The sequence below is a fragment of the Xenopus laevis genome, chromosome 4S (assembly GCF_017654675.1).
Source record: "Xenopus laevis strain J_2021 chromosome 4S, Xenopus_laevis_v10.1, whole genome shotgun sequence".
NCBI classification, from domain to species: Eukaryota; Metazoa; Chordata; class Amphibia; order Anura; family Pipidae; genus Xenopus; species Xenopus laevis.
In genome coordinates, this window is record NC_054378.1 from 62,804,867 (window position 1) to 62,830,287 (window position 25,421).

Below are 25,421 nucleotides of genomic sequence, written 5' to 3' on the forward strand. Positions count from 1 at the left end.
TGTAGTAATAGCAAAATATTACTAACCAGCAGGCCTGTATTTAATTATACCACCTTGGACTACATGTTTTCTTTAGCTACTTAATTATAACAGCACCATTAGTTTAAATGCCACTTTAATTCCAAATGTCTTCCCCATTTCTATTTACATACAGATCTCAGGTACAGCCATCAAAAATGCTACAGATCAATAACTGCTCTTTCTTCTTACCAATTCAATCAAGCTTGTCTAATGCATTTCTACAAATATTATTTCTCTAGTTAGGAACTGGGAGGAGAAGAGAGCATCTGAATAGCTGCCCAGCTTATTTTTTTTTAAAAAAAACTAGGGTTTCATGCACATATGGTTAAAGCATTTGATGGCTGCAGTTTCATACTTGTAATTGGGGAGGCATGAAGGTCAACAAAACATCTACCTAGTGCACATGACAGAGCTTTGTGCTTTTCTTGTTGATTACAGAATTTTTCTGCCAAATAAAGCTCTTTGTAAATGGAAGTTCTGTTCTGTTGATAATGCATTTCAGTTCAGTGTGCTTATCAAGCTGTAATGACCTCTCTCATCTATAGGACTGTGTAATATGGCTACCACTGTATGAATTAGACACATGCCAATGAAGGTAAAATGTTATGGCTAAGGGCAAATTCCATACAAGAAATGAATTGTATCCTACTCACATATAAACACGACTTACTCTATACATTTAGTACAGATGATGCAAGAAGCACTAGCACTTGTCTTGATATAATACTGTACATGGCTTCAAAAAAATAATGTAAGGTTTATCATAAACCATGTATGTGTTTGCTACAAGTTGGCTTTAGCAAGATATTTACAACTGATGACATTCAGAAATATGAATCCCATTATCCCTTCTTTGTCAATTGAAGAAAATCAGGAAAAATGTCAACATGTGATGGTTGTGCAAATGCTGATAGCAAGTCCCCATACACTTTATTCTTATTTAGGTGCTTTAAAGCATCTTAGAAATCGAATGCATCTTTTTTTAGAATTTGGCATTTGTGTATTTATATAATTGTACCTGTTTTTCACAATTAATGTTTAATGATATTTGGCATAATGGTTATTTTATATGTGTTATTATGATTAGTTTCTTAGAGCAAATGTACATTTTAATAGATAGGAATTCAGAAAACAAAAGTCCTCAATAGGAGAATGTGGACAAACAAGAAATATATATATATACAGTACATATTTGTCCTGACTTTATAGGTTGAAGTTATCCGAACTGGGTTGCTGGGGGGTACAAGAGAAAGCACATAATACAGATGTGCTGTACCATTACTCCATATTTATAATTTGGTTGTTATTTGTTGAGCAGGTATAAAAAGAAGAGATTAGCCCTTATCAACAAATGTTGGTCATGTATCAATATTGTTGTCATTGATTGACTGCACTGATAAAAATGTGCCTAATGTTAATAAATGAGACCCAGTGAATATAAACATTTTTCAGATGACTAAAAAAGCTAACAAACAATTAGAGAGCGAATCTGTCCCCTTTCACTTCACTGAAATGGCAAAACATACGGAATCGCATTGAAGTCAATGACCATCAAAATTATTTTGATGCACAATTATTTTTATGTGCAATTCTGACGCATTTTTTTTTCGCAGCTAATTTTTCCATGCCAAATTTTTGCAGCAGTTTAGTAAAAACATTTGCGAAGTGTGGAAATTTGCCGCAAAACCATGCCTGGTGAATAAATTCACACATCACTCCAAACTATCTTACAGACAGTTTTTGGTGGGGTTAGAACTAGGGAACTGCAGCATTTAGCCTACCTGACATTACCAAAGTCTGTTCAAGATCTGATACTGATCAATTGTAGTCACCAACCATTTTCTTTCCCAATCTTTAGGTCAAGCTCATGTGTTGCTTTCTCAAAGCCTTTGTACTGCTGCATGTTGTCCTGATAACGAATTGGCCTATATGGATATGCAGTTTCTTTTTAACCCTAGAGAAGTTGATGGTGAAACTGGTATTCAGGGGTTTCCATGTGCTTTGGAAGGTCCTTACATGACACACGGCTTAGCATACTATCTGTACCTTGACATATATGTACCTTATTATAGGTACCAGTATGGTGGCTCCACCATGTGATTATCTATGCAAATAAGCAAATATGTATTTCCAGAATCACTTAAAGCAATGATCCCCAACCAGTGACTCGTGAGCAACATGTTGCTAACCAACCCCTTGGGTGTTGCTCTCAGTGGCTTCAGAGCAGATGCTTACATTTTGAATTTTTGATTTGAAGGTGGTTGCATACAAACCAAGTGTGCTGCTAAACACTAATTTTGCACCACCCAGGAACATTTTTTATGCTTGTATTGCTCCCCAACTTTTTTTTACATCTGAAAGTGACTCATGTTTAACACACGTTAAAATGGCATATTGATACTGCTTATAAAAATGTTATTTAATGATGTGCAGTCTAATGATATAATAGGTGCAAAGTTTTCTCCAGTTGTACATTGTATTAAATCATTTCAACCAATCAGTAATTGATCAGTTCTTTAATAGTGGTAACTGTCTAAAGATACATATATCATAATAGTGATCCTTCCTCATGATTCATTGCATTACATTGCAAAAATGTTATAAATTTTGAGTGCTAAATAAATTTGATGATTCCTACTAACCATAAACGCAGTGTTCCCCCAACCAGCAGCTCACAAGCAACATGTTGCTCACCAACCCCTTGGCTATTGCTTTCAGGAACGCCAAAGCAGTTGCTTATTTTTGTCTTAGAGGCAAATTTTGGTGTATAAAACCAGATGTACTGTCAGAAGAGCATCCTTTAAACTGCCAGTGCACATATGTGCCAGTGCTAACCAATCCCTTGGCTGTTGCTTCCAGTGGCCTAAAAGCAGGTGTTTTGTTTTTTGCTTGGAGGCAAGTTTTGGGTATATAAAACCACATTTACTGCCAAACAGATGTTATACTTTGCAAAACAAGGTCTAAGCCATTTAGACAGAAACAACGGTGTTATCTCTGTTCTCAATAGGTTCATGCAAGTTTTGCATTAACATTGGCACTTTTTATAGTCATGCAACGATTTGACAATAAATATAGAGCCAGGAAAGTCTTTCTTTGCAAGAACATGTTTTTTTTCTCAGAGGAAAATATTAAATTCCAAATCTACCAGTGAATCCAGTGTAATTATTTATATAACTCGATCCTCTAGGGTGTTCAGTGTATGCATTTATGCATCATTAGCCTGTGGTTTATGAAAAGGAAAAATATATTTAAAGCAAACCATTTCCAATGAGTAACACCTGTCTAGAAACAGCTAGTATCCAACTTTAAGATATAATGTAGGGCTTCAAAAATATAAAATTTATTTAACAATGAATGATATGAACAGCTTTGTCATATTCATTTTAACAAGCCATTTTAAGAATATATTCTTCCCCAAAATGGAATCATTTCTCAACTCTGAAGCTTTTAGACAAATCGAGCTTGCAACTGTGTCCTTGGGATATATTTTTACTACATCCTGATACATCATCAATGCTTAGAGTGTGTTTAGATTTTGACATATAAAAGGTTGTATAACCCAAGGCTTTCAGTGACTGTTGATGACCTAACTCCAGAAGGTGACACATCTCTGGAGGCTATCTCATAAAAATCCATTTAGGGATGAGCTACTCGCAGAATAAGTAAAACAAAGTCCTCTGGTAAGGTGTAAGAAATTGCTGAACATTGCGTAATCAAAAAACATAACATGTAACATACGGTACATGGAACTTATTTCTTAAATGTTTGAATTAGTTAGTATTAACTCTGACAAAGTAGAAATTGCTTAAATAAGGGCACAGAGCTTCAGTGCTATGTGATAAGACACACAGTAGTAAGGACGTCCCTGCCCAGATAGAGCATGAAAAACATTTAGCTACTTCTCATGGATGGATGGAAGAAGATCAAACATATTGGAGCACAGAGATCAAATATGGCATAAGAACTGGTTTATAATGTAGTTCTGCTGGATGACCAGGAGGTAAAACAAGATTCATGATGTTTTCAGTTTTGAAATGTGAATTTAACAGTATATTTTTAGAAATCTTAGAAAGGCAGGTGTAATTCCAGTTGTCTTTTCATTTTGTTGCAAATTATATCTCACATTTATAATTTAAGAAGTTTTTGAGAAATGATAGAGATAACCAGTACTTTATGGAAGCCTTATTTTTACTCAGTGTTCCCAATGGTGTTAATTACTGTGAAAACACAGCACTCAGCCACAGAAAAGCCTTCTTTAATTGTCAAATTATGAGAGTCCAAACTGGCCATCCAACAGGCAAAGATATTAAGCTGGTGTGCTATATTCCCTCTAGTAGCTTCCCATGACTTCTCTTTCTGTTTATTTACAGTAAATAATTAATGTTTCTGGTGTTTTTTAGGTTATTAAATGTTTCTACTTGAACCCAAAAGCATGACAGTATACAGTAAATTTGAAAGCCTGTTTTTTTTTTGTCACAGAGGCACACACATCACTTCCTCTACTTAAAATCAAAATCATCTTTAGTCTAATGTGCACATTATTAGTCCAGTTTTAAAAATGTTTGTATTTATAAAACTGCCATTTTCACATGGGAACATATATTTGTTTTAAAATTTTTGCATTAGCTTAATTTTATCTTTTCAAGTAGTCAGATTAATACTCATGTGTAATGAAATGTGGTTACATATATCAATATACAGTTTATTTTATATCATCAATTTAAAATGAAGCAGATAAGCTTTGTTTAAACACTTTAGTTAAATATAAGAACAATTACTATATCATTTGTCAACCAATAAACTGTCTAGACTAATCAAATGATAACCACTTTTGATCACAGACCATACATTTTTTCAACTGTATATTTATTTTATTCTCATAAGAAAAGTAAACGAAACACATCCATGAAAACAATTGTAAGTAAGTAAGCATGATGTGCACATGTGATCAAACCTAAAGCATAACAATTGAACATAGATACAGTAGGTACAGTATGTGGTACTACACAAGGTTTACAATTGAAGGACTTGGGGATCATATTTCCCAGTTTGGTCTTCTGCCTGTAAGGGCTTACCCTCTTAGTTGAGCACCGGTTTCCTCTATGGCACACATGGCTGCTCACTTCATTTCCTATTGTTAGGTCTAATCTGATTAGTTTCCTGGGTGCGATTTTGTGAATATCCTGAATGTGGGTTAGACCGAGTGCTGGCACAATGGTGTTTATAGCAGCTGGTTAACGCCACAGTGTGAGTCCCTAAATTTAGTTTAAAAAATTACTTTCTAAAGTTCTTAAATGTTCATGAGTAGGGATGGGCGAATTTTTTCTGCCTTGATTCGCCTTGATTCACCGTGAAAAAAATGCCCATAGACTTGTATGGTGGTGTGCGTCAAAAAAAAAAAAAGACACACGTCAAAAAATTTTTGACATTCAACAAAAATCTTTGACGCCCAAAGACTTTAATTGGTGCTGGCGACATTTCTTCGGCCACGAATTTTTGATGAAACTGGTCAAATTTGACAATCCTTATTCATGAGTAGATAATAATGCCTAAATAAGCCTCCATTGGTACAATTTATTCCTTTGGGGCTCTTGTAGGGGTATATTAACTATAAGCTGAGCATGATCCGACCAGGTTTGCCCTACTTTAGCTCTGAGTTTTGGGTTGCTTAACTGGAGGGATATGAAAATATAATCTATTCTGCTATGGGTATTATGAGGATGGGAATATAAGGTACAGTATATTGCCTTTGCCTAGGATATTTGATCCTCCAAATGTCTAGGATTGGTATTTTACGTATGAATTGTCGGAACAATTTTGAATGAATTTTGAGTCCCTTGGTGGGGGAGCTTTATTAATCCTCAAGACATCATGAAATTGGGAGATGGCTATATTAAAATCTCCCCCGGAGATAATAGGATCATGTTTTGAACTTAATTTGTGCAAGAACTGGATCTGGCCTATAAAGGGAACATACAATTTAACAACCTTACACTTATGCCCTCTAAAGTCCCATTTAGTAAGACTTAGGGGCCGATTCACTAAGGGTCGAATATCGAGGGTTAATTAACCCTTAGATATTCGACTAGGAATTAAAATCCTTCGACTTCGAATATCGAAGTCGAAGGATTTAGGGCAGATAGTTCGATCGAACGATCGAAGGATAATTCCTTCGATCGAACGATAAAATCCTTCGAATCGAACAATTCGAAGGATTTTAATCCAACGATCGAAGGAATATCCTTCGATCAAAAAAAGTTAGCCAAGCCTATGGGGAATAGTCGAATAGTCGAACGATTTTTACTACGAATCCTTCGATTCGTAGTTGTAGTCGAAGGTCGAAGTAGCCCATTCGATGGTCGAAATAGCCCAAAAAAAACGTCGAAATTCAACGTTTTTTACCTTCGAATCCTTCACTCGAAGTTAGTGAATCGGCCCCATAGTGTCCCTCTGCATCTACTTCTTTGTATGTGAGTGTCTCAAAATTAAATTTTTTTATGATGTGTCTCCTGGAGCCACATCTGCATTCAAAGTATTAAGTTCTTTAAGAATTCATTTTTTCTTAAGGGGAGAGTTTGCTCCCTTGAGATGACATGAAATTAACAATTTGTGTAGTGATAAATTGCTCTCATAGAACACCTTACAAGCAAACGTGGATTGGATATATCCATAGCACCTGTTACATTATAAAAAGCCCAAAGAAATTTACAATCAGTAAGAAAAAAATATAAAGTGAAGGAACGTGGAAAGCTAATGTACTCATCTGCCTTCTAGGAATAGGTATGGAGTAAATATCATGTTGGTAGTGATGTGATTGCCGATTACTGGTGCAGGAAAGCAGACAGATGTTCAGTGGAGTTACAGTCCACTTTATGCTTCTATTAGCATTAATACTTTAGAATCAAGTCTAAACTGGGGAAATAAGTATTTGATCCCCAAATTCAGTCTCAGGGGAAGGATATGTGTTGTAACGTGCAGCAAATAAGAAACAATGAAGAAAGTAAACTCCTACAGAGTCCGTCCCAAGAATGTTGTATCCAGCAGAGACTTAGCGCATTTGGATATTAGATATTTGTCCTGATCCATTGTTGTTGGGCCTTTTTTTTGCGTGGTTTTTTTTTTCCCAAGTTGGTTGCAGTTTGGTGGTCGGCTTGTGTCCTGATGGATGAGCAGGTGCATCTTTAATTGGTAATTCCAAAGCCATAAGTACAGATTGGTTTGGGTAACATCCTGTAACACGTACTATTCTTGGTAACAATTAGTTTGAAGGGGAACCCCCATCTATGATGAATACTATGTTCCGTTAATGGTTTTAAAGCCCTCCTTTTGGTTAATGGTATAGCTGAAATGTCATTAAAGATTTGGAGAGTGGCCCCTTGGTATATAATGGACTGGCAGTTACTAGATACTTCTGTAACTTCTTCTTTGCTCTCATAATAGCGGAGGCACGTGATCACATTTTTCTGTTGTTTTTAGCGTCTGGGGGTCTGGCTCCTAGTGCCCTGTGTGCCCAATCCATGTGCAAGGTCTGATGGGTAATTAGGTGCCAATGTGGTAAATAGATTATATAGATATAGATAAGCTTGAAAATCAGACTATTTGACCGCATCTGGTATTCCCTTGATGCGCAAATTGCATCTATTATTTTGGTTTTTTGAAATCCTCGAAAAGCAATTTCAGTTGCTTATGATCTGTTTGCAGAGCTTTATGTTCCTCAATTAGAATATTATAGGAAGAAAGCAGCTCATCAAGGGAGTTTTCCACTTTGTCTGGTCTGTCTCCTAGCTCAGCAATTTCAGTCTTTATTGTAGAAAATGCCTGGGCTACTGGGTCTGTTATGGTATTGGTAAGAGAGTATTTAATGGCATTCAGCTCCATTACAGGAGTGATTTCAGTTAGGGTAGGACTGCATGAACGTTTTCAGCGTGATCTGAGCTGCTGCAACAAAACGCCTATGACAAACAGAGTAGTGAGAGCAGTGCATAATGGGACAGAAGGGATCGAAAAATCCCGTACCTCAGCAAATATCCCAGCCAGTAACTACAGTGTGCAGCTCAAGATGGTGATGAACAAGATGACACAGGCCTGTACTCGCCTATTCTCCTGTCCACATCTACCTCAGTACTCCCGGTACCCCAGCCTACAGCACATTAGCACTCAGGAATTGCAAGGTACTTTAAGGGTATGAATACACGGACGTTTTCGACGCGATCCAACGCGCTGCGACAAAATGTTTGCAGCATCTGCATCCGACAGTCGTGTCGTGCCAGATCAATGCTGCGACACCATGCGTCAGTGCATTCACTTACCTTATTTTTTGTTGCATGCAACTTGTCTGGTGCTGATTGAAGCAGTAATTTACCGGTTTTCCGTAGCCATCGTGACAGAGCTCAGTAGAAAGGTGTCCTGCTTAATCTGAGCTCCGGATACACACATTTATACCCTAAAGGACATATGAGTGTCTTCCAAATTATATATTATATTTAACATTGCTCTTATGTTTAATTACTAGCAGTGTTTTCATGTGGTTCTAGGTGAATCCCAATATATACACTAGGGGCAGATTTATCAGTGTGAAATTAGAGCTCACCAGGGAAAAACACACCCACTTTCTATTCATTGATATGATAAAGTGTATTTATCAAATGGTGACCTCTTTCACCTATTCATAAATATGATTCTATAAATCCTATAGGTATAAATAGAAACTAGGGTGAGTTTTTTTCTGTAGTGAGCTCTAATTTCGCACTTTGATAAATCTCCCCCACATTTTTCACATGAAATTATAAGGATTGATTTAAGTAACCTATTTAAAGATTAAAGATAAACGGTAGGAGTTCGATATAAATTGTAATGGAATTGTATAATAACTATTTTACCATTCATTTGATAAATATCTAATTGTTAAAAAAATTCTATTTTACTTTAAACATTACTGTATTTTAATTTATAAACTGTCTGAACCCCAGCAACACTCCAAATATACAAAACTCCATCCCTGATCTGCCCCAGCAACATCTCAGTTACGCCAAACCCAACCCTTTTGAGATCTGTAATTCAGCTTTTACATCTTGCCCCCCCCACTATGCCACAGCTTCCTTGACTGCAGTACCTCCTGTACTCCCTTGATGGTGGTAGAAAGAAAGAACTTACATTCGCACACCCTGGCCGTCCAGAAAAACGCGAATCCCAGGTGCTCGGTGATAGAGGAATTTGGCAACCTCAGAAGCAACGTAGAAACAGAACACATCGGCACAACATGGGTCATGTTGTGCTGGTGTGTTCTGTTTCTCCCTTGATGGTGGCCCTGACTGCAGTCTTTCGGTTGAATTATATAAATGCTTATCTGCATTTATATATCCTATTATTTCTAGAGGGTTTTCTGCATTATATGACACATTTCTATACAGAAAAAAAACAGCTTCATAAGATAAGATGGTGAGGCTACTTAATTCAATATTATATTCAGCTTTTACATTTTATAATGAAGATCTTGACAGCTGGAAATTACATGCTTCCTGGAACTTTCTGTGATTTAGTGAAAAAGTCTAAGAATAATGATATTTAATGATTCACCTTTGCTGTATGATTTAATTGCTCCTTTCAATGTGGTATAGTAACTCCTAGAAACTGGCAGATTATTGGTATCTTGAATTTAAGCATCAGCAAGGAAAGTTTACTTCCATAAGCTTTTTTTAAATGGAATTTTGGTATTGCTCTAAGAACAGCGTGGCATGTGCTTGTTTCCTCATTAACAAAACATGCATCTTATAAAGAAATGTTCCTCTTAATCTCTGGTTACCCTTTTGTGGTTATTGCTAAATTATAGTTAATAATGAATAGTTAGAGAGAGAATATTTTTATCATGAAAAGCAATAGCTGAATATCTACTAACCTGTTTCCGAACACCTAATAAAAACATAGATACCATTTATCCCATTGGTCCAATATAATTTACTCAGTTTTGTAAATTTTTTCACATGATCAAGATTACTGGGTGAATTTGAGTTTCACTCAGTGGCAAGATAATTCACAAATCTGTGGCAGAATTTACTAATGCATTTTGTTTCACCAAAAAAATGCTCCAATGCATTTGTTGAAATTTCACCATTTTGCTAATTTTTCATCAAAGCAAAACAAGTCAATTACACTCATCGCTATTATCGCTATTATTATTATTATTTGTTCTGATATTTTATGTGTGAAAAGTGAAATAGAGCTAGTGGATAATTACACTAATAAATATATTAGCATATACAATAAAATGTAAGTTTGTCTTCATTTTGCCAGTGAATACTTTTAACTGGTATTACATTAAAATTGTGTTATTGGCTGCTATAAGTTATCTCATCTGTTTAGACAGACCTCAATAGGCTTCATTCAGGAAACAGAAGTATTAGTAGCCAGATTGTAATGACACTAATTTATGAATTGAAACAGGGGCTTAGTCTCATTATGCAATTAAATACTAATGCATAATCAATGTCTTCTTTCAAGACAATAAGGAGTCACTTCATATTGTATTCAGGGATTACATATATATACAGGTGTACAGAAAATGAAAAAGAAACAGAATATATACACATCAGTGTTCTGTATAGGCATTGATAAACTGCAGTCAGTGGAAAACAGACTAATGGATCATGAATATCATTTGGGCATTGCCTACACATATAGTTTTAGAGAGACCCAAAGCCTGCATATACAAATGGTTGCCACTTAAATAGAAATAAATTTCATACTTTCTAGTGCAAGTAGGTGTCAATATGAAAATAACATACAGAAAATGAAAATATTTCATATCTTTATCAGTGATATGTAGATTGTTTAATTCATTGGACTCAGGAAGCCCTGTATTTGATTTTCCTGGATGAAGCACTCAATGGGCAATACAGGTTTGAAGGTAATATGTGTTCTGCTAACAATAAAATCAAAGTTTTATTTAACATTGAAAATGATAGATACATTGTTTATACATTTATATTGATCTCTTGGAGTTAGTGCAAGAAAAGATTAGCTCCTTTCTCAATCTGAAGCACAAGGTAGGCATGTAAAAACAGAAATAGATGTGTGTCCTGATTTTCCATGTGATGTTCAGTGCTGAGCGCATTGTAGAGGTGGTAAAATTGATCTGTAGATAAGCACTAGGGAGTGAAGTCTTAAGCTTCAAGGCCAAAAAATAGATATTTTGGGGAGACTTGATGCCCCATCAGGAGAAATGGCCTATAAATGCAAATACATTTTTTTTTATATATTGTTGTATATTATCAGTACTAATATATAATAATCCAGATAATTTTTTAGGTACTACTATTGATGGTCTTGATCAATGTGAGCAACTGTTAGATATAGGAGGCAGGTTAACAACATAAGAACTCATACCAACCAGTAATCAATTTGTGTGAAAACAACATAGACTGAAAAAAGCAAATACCACATTTTTTTCAACAGATTATCTTAACATTTTGTTTAATGCACTTCATAGCAACTAATTAACGTGCTTAAGGGGCATATCTGTACAATTATTTTTCTGAACAACTAAAGATAACAACCCCAGGATATTCAAATCAATAACTAGTTTGCAAGGAATTTGCTAAATGTTTTTCCCCTCAAAAAATATATTAGCACTTTGTGCCTCTTTATTCTTTTAGTAATGGTGTGCAGCTGCCACTCAGTATTATGGCTGTTACCTTTTTCAGACAAAGAGAAATAGTGCAATGCTGCCAATCAGTTTTATGACTTTTACCTTGCTACAGACAAAAACACCCTAACAAAAAGAAAAATCAATTGTATCTAAAAATGAAAGATGACACCCCATCTCTTTGTGAATGTAACAGGAGGCAGGACACACAATTTTCTTTACATCTTCTAGCTCTCTGATAATATGCTGAGATCTACTGAACTCTGTCGTTGAAATCATTTTGAAAAAAAATGCTGAGATAAGGTTATGGTGCCTTTTGTTGATTTTCAAGATTTTACATTTTTTTTTAAAGACCAATCATTATAACCCCATTGTCAGAGTGCTGGATATTTCACTTTTTTGTTACTTTTTAGTGGGACATGCATTTTTTCACTCAATACGAATTGGAAAGACTTTCAATTAAGAATGACCTTTAAAGCTTTTGCTATTTGATATGGGAGATGTTGAAGCTGATGTTAAATTAGTTTTTGCAATACACTTTGTTCTTTTTCCTGGGTTATTAGTTTCATACAGTTGTCAGTAAAAAAAAAGTCTGTTGAACTGAATGTGAATTATGTTAATAATGGCAAGAAATGGCAATGTTAAGAACAGGAAAAGCACAATTTTATTCAGCATATTATTAGTGCTTCTTTTAAGTTTACCACTGTGCTTTTCAATCATATCTTATATGATATAATTTAAAGACAACACACATCATTTACACATCGGGCAAATTTAATAAGGGTTGAATAGTAAATTCGAATTTGAATTTTCTAATTTCTCATTGATGTCAAAATTCACAGATTCGAATTTTAATCCCCCAACTCAAATGTAAATTCAAATTTGAGATTTAACAGACCTCGGCCATGGAAACAGTTATAATTTAAATATTCGCCACCTAAAACCTGTGAGTTTGTTTACAAGTCAATGGCAGAGGTCCGTTGAACCATTTGAATATGTTAATTGCCTTCCTGGGAAAAACTTGATTTGAATACGATTAGAATTTTCAGGACAGGACTATTCGAATGAATATTAGACTTTTTTTTCTTAAATAACCTTCCATTCGAGTTGTGAGTTTATTCAAATATATTAGAGTAAAAAAAATTCACATAAATTCAAAATTCGGCCTTTGATAAATCATCACAATCATGTTGAGGTGATACATATTTTAAAGACAAAAAAAGTTCTATATTTGATTTGAACTGAAGCACCTATTGTCATAAATTTAATTTAATAGTTTACATATGTGTTCATGAATAAATGTATACCTGCTGTACTGTAGGTTTGTAGAAATCTCTTCTATCAAATGAACTTGTGTTACATCCTGTTGCTGGTTGTCTTGAATATATTAATAAAGGCCAGGGTAGAGTCAATCAGCTGGACTATCTTTTAAGGTTTGGTGGATTTCAAAAGCTCCAGTGTATTCCTTGGATTCTTCGATTATTGTGTCTCTGTTCTGAATTAACAAACTAGGATTAGGCTTAATCATAAAATGGCTACTACGAATGTTGTATTTGGACACAAGGTAGCCCAAATGCAGTATGGATATGTTTTCATGAATGTTTCTCTTTGCATTAATCAAAAAAAAAAAAAGAATTGCAGATTTGTTGCAATTCTTTTATAATGTTTTTGGCACAAAGAATCTATACCTTGCAAAAACATTTTGCTCATCACTAATGACCATGTCAGTAGCACATATGGACAACTTTACCTGAATTTAGTCTGGCAAGTTTGATAGTATGTCTTAAAGAGAGAGATATATCTTGTGAATCGAAAATACATTGTATTCAGCAGTATCCTATATTTTATACTGGTTATCACTTTTAAGGGTCAAATACATAGCATTTGAGTAATAAAGAAAAACTGAATTAAGGTTATGTTTCAGGTAGTCCCAGCTAATAGGGGTTGTTTAAAAGAGGAATGAATAGTAAGTACCTCAAGGTACAGTATTTAGTTTTAATGTTTTTCATTATAACTTGTACAATTAAAATATATGTACATTATAAATAATGGCACAAAATAAGATAAGAAATTACTATATTTGTTAGATAGAATTTATCACTGATTAAAATAATCATATACAGTAAAAAGGTGGAGGTTTGTATAATTTTGTTCTGCATAGACGTTCCATGCAAAGGGTGTTCTGAATCTGTTGGGAAAATGTCTTCTATTCTCTCATGGGAGCTGAGAAAGGCTTTCAATAGAATTTGTTTCTTTCTTCTATTCTTATACAGCATCATTGTTGGCATTCACTAGGTTGGAGGTGCCAACACTTGTTAACAATAGACAGATTTATAAAAATATGAAATTAGAGGCCACAGTAAGTTCCAATTTGAACGTTTTCACCCATTGATAAATATACCTGTATAAATCCCATAGGAATCAATAAAGAGTTGTGGAATTTTCCTGTCGTGAGTACTAATTTCACATTTTAAATCGGTCCTTTTATCCTAATCTGGGAGGTGTATGTATAATAGACAGCAAGGTGACCTGGAAGCATTGGGATCCTGAGAGCACTATATGCAAGGAGATTTTATTTATGTCTCCAAACTCCAGGTACTATGGCTTCATCCCACTCCCAAAACATACAGGCAGGTGAAGTGACTCCACCCTACTCTTTGTCTGTGTATGTATTGGGGACCTAAGATTGTAAGCGCCACTGGAACAGGGACAGATGTGAAAGTATCATCTCTGTAAAGGGCAGTGGAAATTTGTTTAAAAATATTGTAGCATCTTTCAGGTGTTCAGGAGTTTGACCTATACAGTTCTTAATAAATATGTCTACATTCTTAGCATTAAAATATCTTCTATTTAATGCTAGTAATACAAACTCTGCTAACATTTTCTGGCACTGGCGGTTGTCACAATGCTTCTTATCTGGTACATTTTCTTAAATTATTTACTATTTATAATTTAAATTAAAACCCCTCTGTCTATAACTAGTTAGATTTATGATGGTAAATTGTGTCATTTAAATAAATGTTTTTCAAATGTTACTATAATAAGTTCATTTTGTATTTCCATAGGTGTTTCTTGGAAGAGGGAGCTTCAAAAGGTGCCTGGCTTAATCGGTCAAGTATTATATTTGCGGGGGGTGACAAGTGGTCAGTGGACCCTAGAGTTTCAATTGCAACATCAGGCAAACAGGAATATAGTCTACGGATACAAAAAGTAGATGTTTCAGATGATGGGCCATATACTTGTTCAGTACAAACTGAGCACAGTCCAAGGACATTGCAAGTACATCTCACAGTTCATGGTAGGTATATATACTATAAAATATTTGGTTTTTTTTATATGCTATGTGTACAGTATGAAAAATGTCTACAATCTTACAGTACAGTGTTTTCTTCAAATTGTTTAGCATGTGTGTAATTTGCAGACATACAACTGATTTATACAATGACCTGGTAGAACCAAAATAAGATTCCAACTTTTCAGTAAATAAATACAGCAGTGCCAGTCTTATTTAAATGCAAATAAAGGTATGGGATGCGTTATCCAGAAAGCTCTGAATTATGCAAAGGCAGTCTCCAATAAACTCCATTATAATCAAATAAACTAAAGTTGTTTTTTTTAATTTTTCCCCATAATAATAAAACAGATTCTTGTATTTGATCCAAACTAAGATATAATTAATCCTTATTGGAAGAAAAAACAGCTTATTGGGTTTATTTCATTTACATGATTTTCTAATAGACCTGAAGTATGAAGATTCAAAATACTGAGGACCCATTATCCAGAAAAACCAGGTCCCGAGCATTCTGGATAACAGGTCCCATACCTGTACTAAATTGGTTAACTGTGCACTGTATACCTTCTTACCAATTAATATGGGAAGCTCAAAACAAGTCTTAGTTTTGCTATAGTTGTTGATTGTGGAATGTTGCTACACCTGTATTTCATGCACAGGTTTAAATTAAAAAATTAAATTAAAAAAAATGTGCCTTGTGAATTTAGCAATGCTTTTGATGTGTTTACTAAGTGAACTTAGAACTTGTCTGGAAATTACTGGAAATTACTGCAAATTACACAGCACTTGATAAAAAAAAGAATGACATATTTTCTCTGAACACTGCTAAGGACATGGAGTATATTGTGTTTCGGGCATCATGCCCTAAATCATAGACTCACAAGGATGAGATCACCATGTGCTATAAAGCACTTTCAACAGCAACCTCTATAGGATACATTAGAAAATCGCATTTGTTTTATTTGTTTTATAAAATCAAATCTCCAGCTGTGTGGGTTATCAATACCACAAATATGAGCGCTTTCAAAATTAAAAAATTAAGGTTTCACAAAGTTACTTCATAATAAATAGGTAGCTGACTGTTGCCAGTCAGCTACCTGAATGGTTCATGTTGGTCTATTAAATGGCCATGATAGACATTTTTCAGCATGTCTGGTTTAGGATTGAAATCTAGAGCTGAAATAATTTTGGGATAATGATGAGCGAATCTGTCTCATTTCACTTTGATGAAAATTCATGAAACAATGAAAACTTCACCAAATGCATTGATGCAACACATTTTTTTTGACCTCAACAAAAAAAATTTTGACAGACGACAATTTTATTCACTCTTTGGAGTCTATGGATGTCTTTTTCTGCAAAACCTGGTGAAAAAGTTTGCTCATCACTATTGTGGGAAAATGCTGTCCTTGCACTCTCTGGATAACATTATCATTATAGATGACATACAGCATGACTGCAAGCTCCCTGACTTATCAAATTGATCTGGACCTTGAAATTCACTCTGTGTGAGCTACTTTCATTATTGTAAAATTGGTACCACTCAGTGAGAAGTTTCTACAAAAATAAAATAGGAAGAACTGGAGTTAGGTTTCCACACCAAGCAGGCCAGTAGCATGAGGAATTTTGGAAATTACAATATAGGAAAGTAGATACAGTAGAACCCCCATTTTACGTTTTTCAAGGGACAAGAAAAAAATGGTGGAAAATGTAAAATCAGGGAAATGTATTATTCATAATATATAAAACAACTATGTAAAATGAGGGAAAACTTAAAATCAGGGGATTTAAAATTGAGGTTCCACTGTATATATCCCTCTTAAATGGGTAATGTAAATGTATAAGTATATTAGTGACTTGAAGGCCAGAGCATGATATCAGAATTAGTTATTTTTTGTTGCTTATAGACTTAACATGATGATAATTCAAAAAACATTAATTTCTTCTTAATTAAAATACAGTATAATAGCATAATTAGAACTTTAGCAAATGTACATGATTTTTGTTTATCTTCAGTTTTATATTAAAAAATGTACTTATGTACTTTTCTTAACTTTTAGTTACATAAGGTGCCAAATAAAACTATATTTCCTGTGCTATTCTTTTGAGACTATTTTTTTCACACATTGCCATATAACTAGACTCTGTAGAATACTATAAGTTGTTAGGAATTGTTATTAACTGGACAGTTGACCAGATGCCTAGTACTGCAGGTGCCTCTCAGAGATTTGCCTTGAAATTGTACATATATTTAAAAAAATTAACAAATGTATTTGATACAATTTAAATTAAACTATATATGTTACACTGTGGCTGTTATTAAATTGCAGCCTTTAAAACGTGTTTATATTTTCTTGTCCTTTAATACATATTAATGCAATATTAACTTAATATACTATCATATATTAAGCTCTGATTTGTGAGGTTTTCTTTAAAAGTGAACTGAGCAGATTGTGGGGGAATACACTGACAGGCAAGGAAGGTGATGGCTATTATAGCATCAAAACCGTAAAAAAAAAAAAATAATGCATTGCAATTAAAAATAACCTTATAATCATTCCCCAAAGCTTAGGAAAGATTATAGATTTTGATCCCATTTAAATGTTTGTTTCTATTGACTATAGTGAATGAGTATGAGGAAAGTATAAATAGAGGGAGAAAAAGAGAAAATAATAACAATCATAATTATACAAATATATACAAATATATACATGAATCAAGTCCCTGTAAGGGCAATTTATTTTATATTGCATTCCTTTTTGTTAGCTCCGGGGTACTTGTGACCCTAGTGAGAGCGTGCACAATCTCAGGTTGGTTTCTCTCCCTCTCTCAGTGTCTCTGTTTTTCCGACCCAAACAATAACATTTCTTTGTGAATGTCATGCACATGTCTATACAGGATATTTTAAATAATTTTTTAAATAATTTTCACTGTAAACTTTTTTTGTAATTGTTGTTATTGCTTTCTATAGAAGCTATATTCTATTTCCAAAACAGTGTCTGGTTACATGAGACTTGGGACCCTATTATCTTAATAGACTTGGAAATTCTAAAACTGGAGCACTTCAGATCAAAAAGTTAAATGATTAAATAAGTAAAACATGAATATAATTTGCAAAATGTCTTAGAATATTACTGTCTGTATCATACTAAAAGCTTGTGTTTTCCTCTCTGAACTCTTTCAAGTTCCCCAAGGCTCTATTTGTACATAGATGACTAAAAGTAAAGCCAATATTCATAGCTTGTTCTAATTACACATTAATGCAAAACTTTAGTTTTATTTCCTGTCTTACATGCATTTCAGCTCTGTGGCTTCTGTAGAGTCTCATTTGAATTTGTTATTCCTGTTATACAGAACTGAACTATCCACACTCAGTACATTTGTGTGTGAAACTTCAGGGCTCTTAGGACATAAAAGTGGGGGTTGTTCTTAATTGATTATGGAGAAGAGGGCCACAGCATTTCTAAGGACAATAATGTGTATTCTACTGTATTGTCTATGTTTTCTGCTGCATTGTTTTTCTATTCCTAGTTACCAATCAATAAAAAGAATGTTATTTAAATTTTTATACATCTGTAATTATTGCTAATTTAGGGACAAGCAAGAAATGTTTCCTAAAGGAGGCAAGCAACCAGTAAAATGTTCTTTGTTGTGTATTTTGCCACTTCAGTGCACAACTTGTGTTTGTCACAAGGATATGCATCATTTTAGATTTATATTTTCTTAAATTAAAATAAACATGCATAAGATAAATAGCTCTATATGCATTATTATCATTGACACTCTGGAATGAACTGGGAGTTTTTGCTCATCAAAGTCAGAGTTGACAGATCAGCAATCATTGGTGTTGGTGTTAGCAGTCTTTGGATATTACATGCTATCATTTTATAAAGTAAATTTTTTAGCCTGGAGTTAAGCGCTTGTAGTGCCTATTAAACATTTTTGCTCTCTCAGCACAATATATACCTTGCTTATTTTTTCTCAACAATATGGGGCAAATTTATCAAAGGTCAAGATGAATTTTCCAATGAAAAAAAATTAGAATTTTGAGCTATTTTTTGTGTACTTCGACTAGGGTTTAGTCCAAAGTCAATTCAATTTTGAAAAAAAATCGAACATTCGAATATCGAAATTTATCATGTTCTGTCCATTTAAAAATTCCACTTTAACCATTTGCCATCTAAAACCTGCCAATTTGCTGTTTTAGCCTATGGGGGACCTCCTAGAACCTATTTGGAGTCAATTGATGGACTTTGAAAAATCAAAGTTTTTTTGGGGAAAAAGCTTGAATCGAATTCGATCAAATGAGCTATTCATTTGATTTGTACGATTCGAATTCGACCAAATACGGACCTATTCAACTCAAAGAAACTTTGACTTAATTTTGGTTGGTCTTTTTGAATTTGAATTTTAAAGTTTTTTCAATTCGAAATTCGACCCTTGATAAATATGCCCCTAAATGTTCAGTAATTGGGGGTTGATTCATAAGCCACTTCCAATATTTGTACTTATATTCTCATATTTGTTTTCTTGACTTTGATTAATTATATCAGTTTGAATCTCTATTTTTTACCATCTTTTATTTTTCCTTTCATGAAATCCCACTTACTTTCCAATTTCTTTTGTTTGCTTTTACCAGTTAGACATTCTGAATATTGTTGCTTTTTTTTTTTTGCAGCCAGTTTGTACATTGTTTGTGCCATTTTAATATAGTCTTATGAGCTGTAACAATATGTTGGAAAATGTTATATTAGATTAGATATTTTACTCATGTGCTTCCTCTAAGTTTCTCTCCCCACAAAAGATACACTCATAAAAAATGTACTAAAAATCATTAAGGATATAATCATTCTAATTGATGCATAATGATGTTAGGATTTATTAAAAATAATAAAAAAACAATTTCTAAAATTGGATTCTGTATCTACTGAATTCCCAGGTAAAAACATTGTCTGGTATCTTCCATTGGATTTGACAAATCAACTCAAAATCATTAACTTTTTTTATGAGCTGCATACATCGCTAACGTTATTAAAAAAAAAATAATAATAATGAGGCATAATAAATCAGTCCCTAAGAGTTTATTCAAATAGAAAGGGCAGTTTGAGCAAATGCAAAGAGCAAATGGCTGGGTATCCTGCAGTTTTTTAAATAGAGGCCTATTTACAAATTTCCAAGGTTGAGAAATAAAATGTGTCAAAACATTTGCATCTTGTTCTTAGAGACATTTCCCATTGACTTTGTTAAACACTTGCTAGAACTTGCCAAGGTTTTTTTTGAGAAATTTTCATGATTTTATATAATGACTATTCAAAGTTTCACAAAATAAACATGTTTTCATGTTTGCGAATCTTCACATTTGAATATTTTTATCTAAACTCAAAAACTTGAATATTTGCATATTTATTAATAAATACAAATATAGATAATGATATTAAATAAATGCATTTTATTCATTTTTATTTTATTCATCAGCAATATCAAATAAATTTGAAAAACTCAGATTGAATAAATAGTTTATATTTTGTCTAGGACAGTTCCCATTCATTTCTATATTACCTTGCATGCTTTCAGATGCTACATTTTTGCAATCAAGTTTTTTTTTTTTATTCTTTTCCTTAATAAATATTGAAAATAGTTGTAAAACCATTATTCACATTCATGATTTTTAGAGCAACAAAAATTTAATTTGTGATAGAAAATATAAAAGTTGTTAAAAAAATCCACGGGGGCCTATTTATTAAAGGTCGAATTTTAGTGGTTTTAGAGGTTTTTGAAACTACAATTATACATCTAAAACTATGAATGCCATGGAATTTAATAAAAGATCCAATATAATAAGTCTGAAAAGATGGACTGAAAAATACTAAAACCTCTAAAAATTTGAATTTTTCAGATAATTAAAAATGGTCCAATAGGATCAGCGCAGCTCCCATTGACTTATATGGAACCTCCACAACTTTTACTTGGTGCAGTTTTTTTATTAGAGGTTTTTGTGGTTTTTATGCTTAGTATATCTTGAATTTTAGAGTTTTAGAGAAAAACAAAAAAATACAAAAAATTTAATTTCAGTAAATTGTCCCCTTACTGTATAACAAAAACACACTGCCCCAAAACTTGACTAAATATATGAACGAATGGCTTATAATGTCAGAGAGCAGTTGGAGGAATCTGAGTAGCATTCCATCAGGGAGTACCATTAGTGGATCCAAGACAATGATCTCATTAGTGGGTCCCTGTAGCAACCCTATAAAATTTATGATAGAGCTAACAACAAACAGCTGAACTTGATATGATATGGAAGGAAGCAACACGTCCTCATTTTGTGCTCATTGTTGGAAGACATAACAGAACCTCAAAGCTCACGTCTACATGGGATACCACAAACAAGAAAAATCAGAGCTAAAAACTAGTGATGGGCGAATTTGCGCCGTTTCGCTTCACTGAAAAATTCGCGAAATTCGCGAAACGGCGGAAAATTCACGAAATGGCGTTTTTGACACCGGCACCCGTTTTTTGCTGGCGGCGAAACGCGCAAATTCGCCGCAAATTCGCGCCTGGCGAATAAATTCGCCCATCACTACTAAAAACTGCTTCTATGTGAACTTTCCCTTCTGTTCAGTGCAAAACCTATGTTCCTATCTTTAGCAGTGTTAACACTGTTCTAATAGAAAGTTGCATTAAAAGAAAGGAAAACAAATGCATATGGGTATGTTGTAGGGCTCTAGCTGCTTAAAATTTCTGAAGGATGTTTCAGTTCTGGTTAGTGATAGGGGAATTTCTCCCGTTCTCTTGCGAAATTCGTGAAACGGCAAAAAATTCACGAAACGCGAATTTTGACGCCGGCGACAATTCTGACGCTGGCGACAATTCTGACGTCCATAAAAGTCAATGGGCGCCTAGAATTGTCACTAGCATCTGAAACTCAGAAATTCGCCACAAATTTGCGCCTGCCAAATTAATTCGCCCATACCTAGTCCTGGTGAATCCTTCACAAATGCCCATTTATTTAAATGACTCTGTCATCAGATAAATGTTTCTAGCTAGTTAATTCATTTACAGCTTACTTACAGCAGACACATGAAGGCATGACCTTAATCAGCTCCTTGATTGGGTTGTCAGAAATAGCTGCAGTTTACACTTAAATTGAGCAGCGGTGTTGAAAGCCTAACAGGCTTTGTAATGTTTGTTGTGACTCATAATTCCTTTAGTTATGACGTTGATGTTAGTCCCTTTAAGAGTATGGCTGAACAAGAACATGTCTAGAGAGTGGCATGGGTTTAACTTTATTTAACAGGCCATAAAATAGATTAAGTTACTGACTGAACACTGGTCTTTGAACCATAATAAGTAACTATTTGTTGAGAAAGGACATCATGGGTTCCTCCATCATTATTTGTGATTCTTGGTATCTACAATATGAGGCAGGGTCGGACTGGCCTGCCGGGGCACCGGGAAATAACCCGGTGGGCCCCTAGGCCCTTTACTTAATTACCTGCGACAGCATTATTATAAAATAAGTTATTCTGTACCATGCAGTGCGTGCGACGGGTGATGGAACACATATGCAGGCAGGCAGAGTGTGGGCCTCACCAAAATCAGAGCCGGTGAGTGAGCCCACTGCCTCCTAGCAGCTAGTGTCCTGGTGTCCATCACTAGTCGCTTCACATCTGCCCACAATGCCTGCCAATACTGGTTGGAGGCGGAGCCGAGGATGCTGCTGCTGTGTGCAGCCTGAGACGCTGACGTCACGGTGCGAAGGGGGAAGGAACACACATGTGGGCAGCAAAATCAGAATTGCACCGCTCCTGTGACTGTGGGCCCACATCGCCTCCTAGCACGTAGTGTCCACAGTCCATCACTCAATAGTCATCGCTTCACTTTCACTTTGCACGTTAATTGTACGTTTCAGGCAGGAGGCAGCCAACGTATACCTGACATGGGCATTCTATTAGGTGTGGCTTTCAAGCACATAGTGGGAGCGATCATGGGTATCTTCTCTTCTTTACATCACAGAAGGTGGCACAGGTACTGACTTCTGCCTAAGTCTAACTAAACAAAATACAAAAAATGTTTTGTGTCATTGTTAATAGGGTGGGGATAAACAGACAAAAAGTTGCAGGGTGATATTATACCTTTAAGTTAACTTTTATTATGTTATAAAATGGACAATTCTTAGCAACATTTCAATAGGTCTTCATTTTTATAATTTTCTAATTATTTGCTTTCTGACACAGGTATTTCTGACACCAATACATGTTGCTAAGGTAATTTAGACCCTTGCAACCAGATCAGTGCTGAAATTCCAAACTGGAGAGCTGAACAAAATGCTAAGAAATTAAAAAAACACAAATAAAAAAATTAAGACCAATTGCAAATTCTCGTAGGATATCACTCTCTGGGTCATACCAACATTTGAATGGGATTCTGTCATGATTTTTATGCTGTAGTTTTTATTTATAAATTACATTACTTACACTGCAAATACATTACTCTACCATGTAAAATTTAATCCCTGAACCAGCAAGTTTATTTAGTTGTAATATTGGTGTGTAGGTGCATCTCAGGTCATTTTGCCTGGTCATGTGCTTTCAGAAAGAGCCAGCACTTTAGGATGGAACTGCTTGTAGATCAGCTATTGTTTTTTGAACTCAATGTAACTGAAGGGGTTGTAGCAGGATTTTTATTATCGAGTGCTATTCTAACAGGGTTACCTTTCCATTGTTCTTCTGATAGGCCGCTGGGGGGGGAAAGCGAGGGGTTGATATCACTCAACTTGCAGTACAGCAGTAAAGAGTAACTGAAGTTTATCAGAGCACACGTCACATGACTAATATAATAATTTGTACGTGGGGCGTGGGCCCTTGAGTTACAGTTTCCTGGTGGGCCCCAGGCACTCCAGTCCTACACTGATATGAGGATCCTGTTATTACATGTATTTTGTTTTTTAAGCTAAAACAGTGACATAGTAAAAAGGATAAATGCTCTAATATTAAAAGAACAGTCTCTAAGGGGTGTCTTTTAGATACTAGCATTCCATTACATGGACATTTTTAGGTTGGTTTAATTAAAATAGGGTTTTGATTTAGCGTCAAGCATGTTCAGAAAGATTATGTTCAGTGGTTATCTGTCTCCTCTCCCTGTTCATGACTGGGAGCATTTGTAATTACTCTAATAAAAGGGAATGTAATAGTGAATACAGGATATGAATTTTCTTCCTGTTTATCTGATACTGGCATCATGTTCATATAAGTTTGTTCACTGAACTGTGATGCTGGCTGTGAAGTTGCTCTTTTTGGCATAAATAATGTTTTTTGCAAGAGCAGAAATAAGCCTGACCATTGTTTTATAAAACAGCAGGGGCCAAAAGGGCTTATTAATGAAGTTAGCAAGTATTAAAATCAGCCACGTGTTTTTTTTTGGGCATCTCATGCCATACTTGTCTCCACAGTGCTTTCTAAAATCAGTATTTGTAAACACTGCATGACTGAACCGGAGGCTTTAATATAGCAAATTATATAAACAAATGCATAGGCAGATTTTAAATTCCCTTTCCCTTCACAGCAATTAAATGAATGCATAATAAATCAAGCTCAAGTTAATCAGGGGCTAAAAGTAAGCAGAGCTTTGAAACATGCTGCTGTATTTTCTTCAAAACATGGATCAGAAAAGAGGAAAAACGTCTAAGGGTTTCCTATTAAAGCCTCAGTATGTGTACTGTAAATGTGTTTTGTGGCACCTGATAATCTATGTCTCTTAGGTTTAAGATGGCTACAGAATGAAATCTAAATATTAATGTAGTGATTTTTTCAGCTTGCAAAGTATAATGTGTTTTCTTGATATGGCTTTGCAGGGTTAGAATGTGGAACTAATAGGATAATTCTTAAACAGATCTACTTGAAGTCAAGTGATGTGATTTGCTAGGGAAATGTAAAGGATACTTACTAGATAAGTGACAATAGTTTGCCTTCTTGAATGCTGATGCTTTAGCAGGATGTGTGTACTACAAGTCACAGGTCTTATCATTTGGTCCCAGTACTAAACATGAAAGAACATTTATCTGTATTTCACTGTAATCCAGTCTGGTGAAATACATACTTGATGAAAAGAGGTTATTTTTATTCATGGGATTGTATTATTTTGGAGGGGAGATTTAACTTCTATAGCTAACCTTATTTAGTCCCATTTTTAAAATTTTTAAAATTTGTAGTGCATGGATACTATGAAAATGCTACAATAAAAAAAAGCTCTAGTTGCTACAGTGTGCCTGATATTAATAATAATAATAATAATAAGATGCTTGTTCTCAGAAGTTTAGAAAGCCTTATGGGGCAAAACATGTTAGTTCTAGTTCTAAGCAGGAAAGAGCAAACAGATTTTTTTATATTCAATTTTGAAATCTGAAATGGGGCTAGACATATTGTCAATTTCCCAGCTGCCCCAAGTCATGTGCTCTGATAAACTTCA

At 34.5% G+C, this 25,421-nt stretch overlaps 1 protein-coding gene across 3 annotated transcripts in view; it reads left to right on the forward strand.

Moving 5' to 3' along the window:
* LOC108715513 (neuronal growth regulator 1) overlaps positions 1-25,421 on the forward strand; it is a 314,986-nt gene that overhangs the window by 90,475 nt on the left and 199,090 nt on the right. For all 3 annotated transcript variants that reach the window (XM_041561332.1, XM_018260737.2, XM_041561333.1), the window contains exon 2: positions 14,728-14,960. In XM_041561332.1, the coding sequence (XP_041417266.1) occupies positions 14,728-14,960 (233 nt within the window). The remainder of the gene's footprint in view (positions 1-14,727; positions 14,961-25,421) is intronic.